General features: G+C 43.7%; 1 protein-coding gene across 3 annotated transcripts in view; it reads right to left on the bottom strand.

Moving 5' to 3' along the window:
• Positions 1 to 14158, bottom strand: part of RNF14 (ring finger protein 14) — a 29392-nt gene that overhangs the window by 2097 nt on the left and 13137 nt on the right. For 2 of the 3 annotated variants that reach the window (XM_066344318.1, XM_066344319.1), the window contains 3 exons: positions 12820 to 12992; positions 9966 to 10096; positions 5881 to 7071 (listed from right to left, as the gene is read on the bottom strand). In XM_066344318.1, coding sequence (XP_066200415.1) covers positions 7014 to 7071; positions 9966 to 10096; positions 12820 to 12992 — 362 coding nt within the window. In that variant the 3' untranslated portion in view covers positions 5881 to 7013. Of the gene's footprint in view, positions 1 to 5880; positions 7072 to 9965; positions 10097 to 12819; positions 12993 to 14158 lie in introns of those variants that run through there. The other variant, XM_066344317.1, reaches the window with a different exon arrangement.

Below are 14158 nucleotides of genomic sequence, written 5' to 3'. Positions count from 1 at the left end.
ATATACATATGCTACGTCTTTTATAACTGTCTTACAGTTTTGGATATTTTGTACCTTCTTTTCCCCCATTCCCTTTTCTCTTTAAAGTTTCAGTTTAGGACATTTCTTCAAATACACTGATTCTTTCCTTAGTTTTCAGTCTAATAATGAGCCCATTAAGGGCAGTCACTGTTTTATATTACAAATGTCCCCCCACCCCCAGGATTTCTTTTTGATTCCTTTGCTTACATTACTCATCTGATTTTGCATGTTGTCCTTTCCCCATCAGACCTTAGCACATTAATCATAGTTATTTTAAATGCCCTCTCTGATAACTGAAAATCGCTGCCATATCTTAGTCTGGTTCTGATGCTTGCTTTGTCTCTTCAGACTTTTTTCCCTGCCTCTTAACATCCTTGTAATACTTTATTGAAAGCTGGACATGAAACATTAGGTAATAAGAACTGAGGTAAACGGCCTTTAGTGTGAGGTTTACGTTTAGTTTATCTGGCTAGCAGCTAGACTGTTTAATGTCTGCTACAGGTGTCAGGCTTTAATTTCTTCAGTGTCCTTGTTTTTGTCTCCACTGTTATCTCTGAATTTCCCTAGAAACTCCTTCTTAACCCATTTATGCCAGAGGTTGAAAAATTTGAAATTCTTCAGAAATTTTCCAAAACCTCAGAACACTTTTTGACAAGCTCCCAGCACACCAGTATCTGCAGCAGTGACTAACTCTGTGCACCACGTTGACATCATGTACCCTCAGGAGGCAGACATTTGTGAAAAATCAGACCTCGGCAATGACCTTGAGCGGTAGGATATAAATAACTCCCTCGTCACTACCGTTCCAATTATGGAACATGAGGCATAAATGGGTTAAAACTGTGTTTTATAGTGCTCTTAAGAGCGCTAACCCACTGCTGTATCCTGGAGCCCTACTGATGGTATGGTATTAGGGAGAAGTACTGAATCATCTTATGATTAAATCTGTTTTTGGATTTTGTTTTTGGTGGGGTTTTTTTTTTTGTATTTTTCTGAAGCTGGAAACGGGGAGAGAGAGACAGACTCCCACATGTGCCCGACCAGGATCCACCCGGCACGCCCACCAGGGGGCGACGCTCTGCCCACTAGGGGGCGATGCTCTGCCCTCCAGGGCGTCGCTCTGTTGCGACCAGAGCCACTCTAGCGCCTGGGGCAGAGGCCAAGGAGCCATCCCCAGTGCCCGGGCCATCTTTGCTCCAATGGAGCCTTGGCTGCGGGAGGGGAAGAGAGAGAGAGAGAGGAAGGAGAGGGGGAGGGGTGGAGAAGCAGATGGGCGCTTCTCCTGTGTGCCCTGGCCGGGAATTGAACCCGGGACTTCTGCACGCCAGGCCGACGCTCTACCACTGAGCCAACCGGCTAGGGCTTGTTTTTGGTTTTTAGTGAGCTAGAGACCCTGGGGTGAGACTGTCAGTCTCATAGCCATTTTTTGCCCCTGTTTTGTGAGACAGGAAGGCTAGTGGGGGCTCAAGCCATCCAATTGCCCTTCCCGTAGGTCAGAGAGGGCTCCAGCAGAGTACTTGACCCTGAGAGCAGCTTCTGCCATGGAAACTTCACACGTGATGAGTATTTCAAAATGGCTACAGGGGGATTTTTCTGCCCTTTTTCCAGTGAGATCCTGCAGGAACTTCTGGAGTTAAACCCCACTAAAGTGTGGAGGCCCCAAAGACTAATTCTCAGGGTTTCTAACTCTCCAGCTAGTCCACACTCAACCTCCAGCAATTTGTTTAAATCCTGATTAATGGCACCGGCAGCTTTTGCTATAGGTGAGCTGATCTGTATTTTCTGCATTTTCCTGTCTCTAGTTTTTGTGAGGGTCTGCCCTGTGTCCCCAGTTCTCTGGGGGATCTACAAAAAGTTGATTTTCAGTTTGTTCTGCTTTTTTCTTATTGTAGAATGCCACATTGTTTCTCAAACACTCTCCAAATTTTCACCTCCCCTCCACAGAAAGAGCACTTATCAAAGTCACCAATGACCTCTATATTAATCGCTAAGTCAATACTTAGAGATCCTTTTTGCAGTATCTGACACAGATTATTCCTCGCTTCAAACTTGACATGGCCTCTAGCTGTCACACTACTGATTTTCCTACCTTATTGTCCACTCTCTGCCTCCTTTGCTGGTTCCTCCTCATTGCCCTGACCTCTCAGCATGTGGACTGCCCCAAAACTCAGTCTCCAGTCACCTTCCTTGTACAACTCACTCCCTTGGAAATTCCATCTAGTCTCGTGGCCTTAATACCACGTATATATTGACTTCCACGTTTACAACCGCATCTGAGTCTCTCCCTTGAACTCCAGGCTAGAATATCCAGCTACCTACCTAACATCTCCACTGCGATAACTACGAGGCACCTCAAACTCATCTTCCCACAGCCCAGTCCCCGATCTTCACCTGCAGACCTGTGCTGCTAACAGGTTTCTCTACCTCAACTACTCAGACAAAAGGCCTGGAAATCAACTCTGATGCCTCACTTTCTCACATTATTATACATCTAATCCATCAGCAAGTCCTACTTATTTTACCTTCAAAGTAAGTACAAAATCTGACCATTTCTCAGGATTCCAAGTGCTAGCACACTGTTAAAGCCACCTGAACGTCTCAGCTGAGTTATTACAGTAATCTCCTAACTGGCTGTTTTAACCCTTGCTCGCCCCCGTACCCTAAAATATAAATCAGACCCTATCACACTTCTGCTCAAAGCCCTCCAAAGGCTCCTATTTCAAAGTAGAAGCCAGATTTCACTCAAAAGACCTAGGTAGTCTGCAGTAGCACCATTCCCATCCCACCTCTTACTCTTCTCTTCCTTGGTCTGCTTCAGCCCTTACTGGCGATCATGTTCCTGACCCTCTAACATGCTCCTATCCCAAGGGCCTTTGGCCTTGCAGTTCCCTCTGGCTGGACTCTTCCCGCCAGTGGCCACAGGGTTCACTCCTCTATCGCCATACCTTTGTTCGAGGGCTGATCAAGTCTTCTCCACTCTAAAATTCCAACACACTGCCTCCCCCAGCTCCTATATCCTCTCCCAACTTCGCGTCATAGTGCTCACCTTCTGATGAGCCATGTAATCTGCTTAGTGTCTGTCTCCTCCCACCAGAATTCCAGAATTTCGGTTCCACAGGGCAGGGAGATTTGTCTTTCCTACTCACTGCAACAATCTCAGCACCCAGATAAACTAAGTAAAGCTCATTGTGAGGTACTCCAGTAAATACTTGTTAAATTATTGAGTAAATGCTAGGAAACGTATTAGGTTGCAAAAGATGGAATGGGGTTGAAAGTAAGACATAATCACCTTTTAAATTTATATTCATTTGTTGTATTAATATTAATTTTGTTTGTTGATTCAATGAAGGGAAAAAAGCGCCAGGAGATGAAAAAAAGTAATGGTGCTGACTCTGTACTTTTAGCAACTTTGGCAGAATTTCACTAAGTCTTCAATGTGCACAGTCTGCTCCAAAGCAGCCTCTGGCTCAGAGAAATATGGGGATCCTTGTAATGGAAAATCTTCAGGCAGCCTGAGTAACTGCAAAGTCTAGGCTGTGGGTGCTTAAAGTTAATAATTATCACAAACATTTGTTAGGAACATCTTCAGGCCCTGGCCGGTTGGCTCAGTGGTAGAGCGTCGGCCTGGTGTGCAGAAGTCCCAGGTTTGATTCCCGGCCAGGGCACACAGGAGAAGCGCCCATCTGCTTCTCCACCCCCCCCCCTCCTTCCTCTCTGTCTCTCTCTTCCCCTCCTGCAGCGGAGGCTCCATTGGAGCAAAGATGGCCTGGGCGCTGGGGATGGCTCCTTGGCCTCTGCCCCAGGCGCTAGAGTGGCTCTGGTCGCAGCAGAGCAACGCCCTGGAGGGGCAGAGCATCGCCCCTGGTGGGCGTGCCAGGTGGATCCCAGTCGGGTGCATGCGGGAGTCTGTCCGACTGTCTCTCCCCGTTTCCAGCTTCAGAAAAATACAAAAAAAAAAAAAAAAAAAAAAAAAAAGAACATCTTCAAAGCCAGCTGTCTGACTACAACCCCTCAGCCTGGTACACTGGCTGACATTTTTACTGAGCAGACGACATGGGTACTCCTGCCAAAAGGTACTACCATGACACAATTTCTCTATCTTATTTAGGAACTTCAGCTAAACTTATTTTCTTTACTTCAGTGGCAGCAGACAAGTGCTACTATCAGGAGTGACACCTTTCTACATGTAACAGCTAGATGTCAACTATGGTTCAATTACAGTTTTAAGTGGTCTTACAGTTTTTCTGTTCCTGCCTTGCTGGTCTCATTAGATGCCATTCTACCTACCATGTGTATAACAGACTATAATGAAACAATGAGGGAAATTAAAAGCCCAGAAATAAAACTGCTTCTGTAATAGTCTTAACAATTTACTGTGTTTTTATAACATGGAAACTACTGCCACCTGCTGGTGACAAAGTTACTACTTGGTGGAACCTCAGAAATTCCTGCCAAAATTTAAAAATTCCCTTCCAAAGCAGGCAGCCACATGAATGGCTTTATGATTATCCTATCTGATTAACTCTAACTCCCTTAACATAAAAATATGACCTTGCTGTTAGTGTTACATGTCGGGGACTATGTCTGCCAACTCTTTTCTCCATTATTATTCTCAAGAGGAAGGGATGTGTATTTTAAGTATATTTATTTTAAGTAAAAAAAATTACTTAAAAATTAAATAACACAAGATGTATCTCAATTGATCGACCAAGGCAGGCCCTTAAGTTAGTTTGATCATAAGCTTAAAACATCACAAGACCTCTATTTTGACTTTAAAAAGTTATTTAGTAACTTATTTATTTTCATTTATCAGTTCTAGATCCAAACCTTTTACATAAACCAAGAGACGAGGCCTCTTCAAACTAGCTCTGGGCACGGTGAACTGGCAGTCTGCATTGGGACTCTGCTCTCACTCACCAAAAGGACTCAAGAGGTTCCTGTCAATTTATGGCAAGTCTCAGCCCACTTGTAAAAATGGCCTTCATGAAATTAAGCTAGATTCAAAACTCTTTATTTACTTGCTTTCTTTTTTTTTCTTTTTTTCTGAAGCTGGAAACGGGGAGAGACAGTCAGACAGACTCCCGCATGCGCCCGACCGGGAGCACGCCCACCAGGGGCAACGCTCTGCCCACCAGGGGGCGATGCTCTGCCCCTCTGGGGCGTCGCTCTGCCGCGACCAGAGCCACTCTAGCGCCTGGGGCAGAGGCCAAGGAGCCATCCCCAGCGCCCGGGCCATCTTTGCTCCAATGGAGCCTTGGCTGCGGGAGGGGAAGAGAGAGACAGAGAGGGAGGAGGGGGCGGAGGTGGAGAAGCAAATGGGCGCTTCTCCTATGTGCCCTGGCCGGGAATTGAACCCGGGTCCCCCGCACGCCAGGCTGATGCTCTACCGCTGAGCCAACCGGCCAGGGCTTATTTACTTTCTTGATATACCGACCTTCAAACTCCTTTGTTTCTAGGGCACTCGGGGGATTACCTCAATCTTTCATTTTACTAAGAGACAAAAGTACTCTACCCAAAACTTAAAATGAGCTCCTAACTCATGCCTCAAAATTAAAACTTTACAAGCCCTTGACCACAGAACACATATCAGCAACTCTGTTCTAGTTTTAAGACAATTTCTTAATTATTTTTATTTTTAAGATTAAGCATCCTCATTAACAATCCAGAAACAGTCACTGCTGACTCTTTGGATATACACATAAAATGGTTAAAAGTGATTCCCAATTTTCAATGACAAGTTGGTAAAAAGAACATTTTTACAGCTGCAGATGACTTCTGTCCTTTAAAAAAAATAAATCTTGTTTAGCTTGGCCAAGCGGCGGCAGCTCCTACAGAAATCTGAGGGAGAGCGCCAAATAAATCTTAATTTGCTACCAAACCACTTAATTTACTACCAAACCAAAAGGAAAGACAATTTTTCAAAAAGCCAACAAAACCCAGAAATAGGGATCTAGGCAAGCCAAAATTATCCCCTAAACAGCGCTGTTGCAAGAAGAGTGGGGAACCCAATTCCCGAAGCTACCAGAGAAGACCTGTAAAAAGAACTTGGGGTGGAGTTCAAAGAGCAGATAATTAAAGAAAGCTCAGCCTGTTCAGGTTGGGAATTTATTAGGCTTTCTCCTATTCCAACAGAGGAAATAAAAATAAGAGCTTCTGGGGTTGATATTAAAATTGTCCTTACCAACAGAAGGCTGGGAGAGGGTAAAAGGGGAGAATGTAGGGTGAAAGGCAGCAAAGACAAGTTGTTTTGAATCTTTGCTCTACTGCCCAGGAAAGCCAAACAGGACTGAAATTCTTCTGAGCCAGTGTCATCAACTAATAGATGTGGCTCAAAACCAGTGGACTATATACCACTGACAAATATCAGGCGACCCACAGTGTTTGTGGTATTAAAAATATTTTTAAAATGAGAAATTTCTATTCTGAAAAGCAGTAGACCAAAATGACACTGGGCCATCCAATCAGTTATAAAGGGCTCCCTCCACAGAGAACTTAGCAGAAATTTAGGTTAGAAGGAATGTAACATGGAGTGAGATCAGGATCTCAGTATAATTTTAATAAGGCTCCTCCCCACCCCAGCTGTAAGGAGTGGTACTGAGGGGACTCTCACAGAATGTCTTACAGGGATGCTTCTCAGAGATAAAAAGGCCCATAAGTTAACTCTTGACCCCTTTCCTTACCTCAAGCTTGCAGAAGAAAATAAATATTAAAACTTAATTATTCAGAGCTTTGGGAACATAGTAATATTTAATATTCTCTAGTTTTCATTTTCTGAACCTTTGGCTTATAATTTTCTCAAATATGTTACACTGAAAAATGTACGAACATGCCTTAATCAGTAGTACCACATGAAAATATAAACCTCATTCTTATCTGCTACACTGGAATAGTGAATGAATAGTAACCCTAAATATCCTGCAAAGTTACTCTATATACTCAACAAAGATTAGGGCAAACCATTTCACTTCCATATCTTGAGCAGTAGGAATTAACTAGTCTTCAATCTCATCTTCCAAAATATCTCCATTAACATCCACGGCATGGAACAACCTGGAAAAATGTAAGGTACAATGTTATAAACTTGGAAGAAACTATAAATAATTTCTTTCCCTCTCTCAAAAATACTTTGTAGCCCTGCCTGGATACCTCCGTTGATTAGAGCATCTTCCTGAAGTGCAGAAGTTGCTCCTGTCTCTCTCCTGCTCACTCCCTTCCTCCCTCTAAATTCTTTTTTTTTTTTTTTTAGAGAGAGAGAGAGTCAGAGAGAGGGATAGATAGGGACAGACAGGAACAGAGAGAGATGAGAAGCATCAATCATTAGTTTTTCGTTGCGACACCTTAGTTGTTCATTGATTGCTTTCTCTTATGTGCCTTGACCCGGAGGGCTACAGCAGACCGAGTGACCCCTAGCTCAAGCCAGCGACCTTGGGTCCAAGCTGGTGAGCTTTGCTCAAACCAGATGAGCCTGCACTCAAGCTGGCAACCTCGGGGTCTCGAACCTGGGTCCTCTGCATCCCAGTCCGACACTCTATCCACTGTGCCACCACCTTGGTCAGGCCCTCCCTCTAAATTCAATAAAATAAACATTAAAAAAAAAACCTTTCTGTTCTCTTCTATTAACATCATTATCTTTTCCTTTCTTTTAATCTTCCACTGAGGAGGACTAAAATATGGGTCCCTCTGAACAAGTTGCCTTGAAGTTTATAAGAATAGTCCTCTTAGGATCCAGACAAATTCTCTAGGGCCAATGAGAAACAATAATGGAAGATGAGTATCACAAAACCGGTAATCAATGTATACAATGTGTGGAATAAGCCAAGACTAGGGAAGTCAGACAATCTCCAAGTTGATTTCTTTTAAGAGACAGTAACTATTGCATACTAATCACTCCATTCTTTCTTCATGGTCCTTGCACTCTCCATTTGTAGAACTTTTTATAGCTGCCAACTTGCCTTCCTTCCCTTATGTCACCTAAAATTTAAGCAGATTTCAACACTAAACTTCCAATGGCTCATGTATAAAGGTTGTTTAATTTCTCTGACAGTCTCATAACACCAATGACAGTATGTACTATGTAGATGCCTATTAACAAAGATCATCTAATCAACTGATGCTGAATTTGGAGTGAGTGGAGATCAGGATATTCACACTGGGCCAAGGAATCCCCATGGATCACTTAGAAGTATTATTTTAAAAAATGTTACTTTGGGCCCTGGCCGGTTGGCTCAGCGGTAGAGCGTCGGCCTAGCGTGCGGAGGACCCAGGTTCGATTCCCGGCCAGGGCACACAGGAGAAGCGCCCATTTGCTTCTCCACCCCTCCGCCGCGCTTTCCTCTCTGTCTCTCTCTTCCCCTCCCGCAGCCAAGGCTCCATTGGAGCAAAGATGGCCCGGGCACTGGGGATGGCTCTGTGGCCTCTGCCTTAGGCGCTAGAGTGGCTCTGGTCGCAACATGGTGACGCCCAGGATGGGCAGAGCATCGCCCCCTGGTGGACAGAGCGTCGCCCCTGGTGGGCGTGCCAGGTGGATCCCGGTCGGGCGCATGCGGGAATCTGTCTGACTGTCTCTCCCTGTTTCCAGCTTCAGAAAAATGAAAAAAAAAAAAATGTTACTTTGGCCTGACCTGTGGTGGCACAGTGGATAAAGTGTTGACCTGAGGTCACCAGTTCGAAACCCTGGGCTTGCCTGGTCAAGGCACATACGAGAGACGAGTTGGTGCTTCCTGCTCCTCATCCCCCTCCCCCCACCTTTCTCTCTTTCCTCCCTCTAAAGCCAATAAATAAATTTCTCTTTTTAACTGACTTTAGAGAAGAGAAAGGAGAGAGCAGGAAAGAGACAGGAACATCTATCTATTCCTGTATGGGCCCTGACCAAGGATCAAACCAGCAACCTTTGCACTTTGGAATGATGCTTTAACCAACTGAGCCATCTGGCCAGGGCAATAAAATCTTTAAGAAAAAAAAAAAGACTCTAAATCTAATCCAACTTCTGTCTAGACCTAACTTTTAGTTTATAGAACACAGGACAGAGAAACAAATTAAAAGATACCATGGAGAAACAAAACTCTACAATGTTGTAAGATGTTATACAGGGAACTGGTCTAGACTTTTCAAAAAGTCAAAATTCTCCTCAACATATATTAAAAAACGTAGGCAAAATGTTACATGAAGGAACTAAGGAGACAGAACCAAATAAAATGACTGAACTCAATCAGATCCTGGTTCATAAAACAACTTTAAAAGATATTTTAAGGGATAATTGGGAAACTTTAAATATGTTTATTAGATGATAACGTGATTGTCATTAATTTTTAAAATTTTTTAAAGATTTTATTTATTCATTTTAGAGGAGAGAGAGAGAGAGAGAGAGAGAGAATAGGGGGAGGAGCTGGAAGCATCAACTCCCACATGTGCCTTGACCAGGCAAGCCCAGGGTTTCGAACTGGCGACCTCAGCATGCCAAGTCAATGCTTTATAGCCACTGAGCCCCCACAGGTCAGGCTGATTGTCATTAATTTTTAAAAGTATTATTGTTATGTAGAATTTTCTTATCTAAGGCCATAAACGTGGAAGTATTTAGAGATGAAGCATCGTATCTCCAACTTAGGGAAGAGTTCAGCAAAAAAGTTAGAGGACAAATATGGCAAAACACTATCAACTTTAATTTTGGTGGACATTCCATTACCCTACTATTCATAGGCCTATCCTTTCAACATTTCTGTTTGAAAATTTTTACAATAAAAAGGTAAGGAGAATTAAAAAAAAGAAAATTTACATCATAAAACTCATTTTTAAGAAAATAGTATAAAACTGCATATATATAAGAAAATGCGTAAGAGAATTCTCTAATAAGCAAAGCACCAAGTCAAACATTGGATCTGTAGTCTGCACATCCAGGGCCAAACAGTGCTGTGGCACCTGGGGAATTCTGTGTGTTGTGTACGTACCGGTTAAAACACGGGGAAGCAGGATCAGTGAAATGTTTATACGGGTTTGCTCTAGAGAGAGAACCCATGCAGATCCAGCAGAAATACTGCATACAGCCAGTACATGTCATCTTGTTACATCCATCTAATTTCTGGTGGGAAAGACAGAAAGGGAAAAATATCAAGGCTGTGAAAGCAAGAGAAGCGCACATGCCAAAAGGATTCATTCAGTAAGGCAGTCTCTCCTAGCCCTCTTCTCAGACTGGGCTGAGATACACGGTAACACATTGATGATTATTTAATGCTTACTTTTTTTTTTAATTTTTAATTTTTTTATTTTTTACAGAGACAGAGAGTGAGTCAGAGAGAGGGATAGACAGGGACAGACAGGAAGAGAGAGAGGAGAAGCATCAATCATTAGTTTTTCATTGCACGTTGCAACACCTTAGTTGTTCAATGATTGCTTTCTCATATGTGCCTTCAGCAGATCAAGTAACCCCTTGCTGGAGCCAGTGACCTTGGATTCAAGCTGGTGGGCTTTTTGCTCAAACCAGATGAGCCCGTGCTCAAGCTGGCGACCTCGGGGTCTCGAACCCGGGTCCTCTGCATCCAAGTCCGACACTCTATCCACTGCGCCACCACCTGGTCAGGCTTAATGCTTACTTTTTTGCAGTACAAGTAAAATAGAAAGTGTGTAAAGTAGATACTTAGCAAGTTCTCTTCTGATAAACTCTAGATACAAATCAAACATGCACAGAGTGGGGCAAAAGGAGGTTTAAAGTTGTGAGTACAGTATACAGAACAGTTTATTCTTGTATTATTATTTATTTATCAGCTATTGTACTATTATTTTCCATATGAACCGTGAACCTCCTTTAGCCCACCCTTTATTGGAAGAAAAAAACACAGTACAGATAAGGGATGACTCCTGTAATGGACTGGAACAGTAGAATGAGATACAAAGATATATTTCGATTTTAAATTTTTTTATTTTTAATTTTCCAAAGTTGGAAACGGGGAGGCAGTCAGACAGACTCCCACATGCGCCCAACCAGGATCCACCCGGCATGCCCACCAGGGGGCGATGTTCTGCCCATCTTGGGGTGTCGCTCTGCCACAACCAGAGCCACTCCAGCGCCCGAGGCAGAGGCCACAGAGCCATCCTCAGCGCCCGGGCAAACCTTGCTCCAATGGAGCCTTGGCTGCGGGAGGGGAAGAGAGAGACAGAGAGGAAGGAGAAGGGGAGGGGTGGAGAAGCAGATGGGCGCCTCTCCTGTGTGCCCTGGCTGGGAATCGAACCCCTCCCGCACGCCAGGCTGACGCTCTACCACTGAGCCAACTGGCCAGGGCCGGTTTCGATTTTAAAACATTAAGATTTTGTCAAGAAGCAATGTTATCTATTTTAGCTCAGATTAATGAGAAAATGTCTCCATTTCCTAAGCATATACTTGTTTAATAGGCATGTTACATTCCAGGATAACTAGTTCTGAGGAGAAGTCAAGCTTAGTGTGTGTGTGTGAGAGACAGAGGCAGAGACAGAAAGAGAGAGAGGGGCAGATAGGGACAGACAGGCAAGCAGAGATGAGAAGCTTCAATTCTTCATTGCAGCACCTTAGTTGTTCATTGATTGCTTTCTCATATGTGCCTTGACTGGGGGGCTACAGTAGAGCGAGTGACCCCTTGCTCAAGCCAGCAACCATGGGGTCGTTTCTATGACCTCACGCTCAAGCCAGCGAACTCAGGGCTTCAAACCTGGGTCCTCTGCATCCCAGTCTGATGCTCTATCCACTGTGCCACCACCTGGTCAGGTAGGCTTGATTTGGGGGAGGGGGGGTTGTTTGGGTTTTTTTTACAGAGACAGAGAGAGAGTCAGAGAGAGGGACAGATAGGGACAGGCAGGAACAAAGAGAGATGAGAAGCATCAATCGTCAGTTTTTTGTTGTGACACCTTAGTTGTTCATTGATTGCTTTCTCATATGTGCCTTGACTGTGGGCCTTCAGCAGACCAAGTAACCCCTTGCTCAAACTAGCAGCGACCTTGGATCCAAGTTGGTAAGCTTTGCTTAAACCAGATGAGCCCGCGCTCAAACTGGCGACCTCAGGGTCTCGAACCTGGGTCCTCCACATCCCAGTTCGACGCTCTATCCACTGCGCCACTGCCTGGTCAAGCGATTATTATTATTATTCTTTTAATCACATAGATGAGTTAAGAGTTGACTGTAGCTCTATTAGGACCTCCTCATAACCCATTCAATTTTGAGGGGGATATGATGCGAGAACAAATTGTCACTGTATGAAAGCACTTTAAAAAGGGACATCTATGGGCCCTGGCTGGCTGGCTCAGCGTTAGAGCATTGGCCTGGCGTGCGGGGGACCCAGGTTCGATTCCCGGCCAGGGCACATAAGAGAAGCGCCCATTTGCTTCTCCACCCCCCTCCTTCCTCTCTGTCTCTTTCTTCACCTCCTGCAGCCAAGGCTCCATTGGAGCAAAGATGGCCCGGGCGCTGGGGATGGCTCCTTGGCCTCTGCCCCAGGCGCTAGAGTGGCTCTGGTTGCGGCAGAGCGATGCCCCGGAGGAGCAGAGCATCGCCCCCTGGTGGGCAGAGCGTCGACCCCTGGTGGGCGTGCCGGGTGGATCCCGGTCGGGTGCAAGCGGGAGTCTGTCTGACTGTCTCTCCCCGTTTCCAGCTTCAGAAATATACCAAAAAAAAAAAAAAAAAAAGACATCTACATACGTTTAAGGTTGATAACAATAGCTTCGCATCTTCCAAGTAAGAAAGTTTAACAAATACCAAGAGTGTTTTCTTAATTACTCATAAAATTACCGTTAATAGGCTTCTTGAGACGATCATAACATGCCTGCTAGTGTATTTACCTCTATGGGAGTCCCACAGCATGGGCAGCTCTTCGAGTTCTTTTCTAGCCACTCCCTACTTTCCATTTCTTCCAGCGCCTTCTGAATCACCCTCTTACCATACCTCTGTTCCAAAAATCTTTTACTGGCTTCATCTGCTTGCAGGTATTCATTTTGTAAGTCTATTAATTTCTCTAGAAAGTGAAATGGAAAATTAACTTTTATACAACTTTGCAATACTGATTAAAAACCATTACAAATGGCCATAACCTTTGACTACTCAATAATGCTATGCCTGGGACTTTATCATAAGGAAATAATCGGAAGTAGTTATGTGCATGAAAACACATAATAATGGTAAACAATTAAATGTCCAAGGGAATAATTATGTGTGAAAGAGCCATTGATGACATAATACTCAGTTATTAAAAACTTACAGTTAGGCTGGCTACAGCTCAATTAAGATATACATTATAAAATTTAGAAAAGAAACATATATTTAGGTTATAACTAGGTCAAAATTCGACATGCGCAAATGACAAAAAATGAAAAGAAATTCTCCAACTAGAAAAGCTGGACTTGCTAAAAGTGGTAGGTTATCTTTTTCCTTTAATTTTGACTTATTCTTGTTGACTTATTTGTGCAACTAGTAGTAAACAGTTAGGTTTGACTTATCTAAAAAACGCAAAGGTTGAAACAGATACTGATTCTCCACTATGTCAGCATCATTCGTGCTATAAAAGTTTCAAATCCTGACTTTCAATTCTATATTTATCTTCTCACAGACCAGTATACCAACTGGAACAACTTTGAAAGGTGCTACAATACAACATTTCTTCCTTGCAATAACCCTATTATCATCATCGCTGTTAGTCTGAGAAAGGCTAAGTCACCAAAGTCCACTTAAATTGATACCAAGGGCTTGATTTCTCAGTCCTTATGTAGATTAGAAATGGCAAACAGGTTTCACCTCTTGTGCCTATTTCAATAGTGGGTGGCTTTTTGAAGTGCTGTGTTGAGGAACATTCAGAGGCCTCCCTGAGCTCAAAGAGGAAGCACTCAATGATGGATCAGACAGATGTGACAGCTACACATCTGCCAACCAGGATCTCCATTATTACATGTTCATAGATGAAAAGTACCTTGCATTCCTTCCCTGAACTGTTGTTCTCCCGATACCCGCGTGGCTTGTTTCCTGCTTTCCTTCAAGTCTTGACTCAAACCCCCTTGCCAGTGAGCCTTCCCTGACTTCCCAAAGTAAAATCCCAAGCCCTTTCCCTTCAGAACATTGCATATCCTGTCTCTGTTTAATTTCTTTTTCCTCCTTAGCACTTCCTCACATCTGATATTCTTATTTATG

The sequence above is a fragment of the Saccopteryx leptura genome, chromosome 6 (genome assembly GCF_036850995.1).
Source record: "Saccopteryx leptura isolate mSacLep1 chromosome 6, mSacLep1_pri_phased_curated, whole genome shotgun sequence".
Lineage (NCBI taxonomy): Eukaryota > Metazoa > Chordata > Mammalia > Chiroptera > Emballonuridae > Saccopteryx > Saccopteryx leptura.
This window is presented reverse-complemented; position numbering and strand designations above follow the sequence as displayed.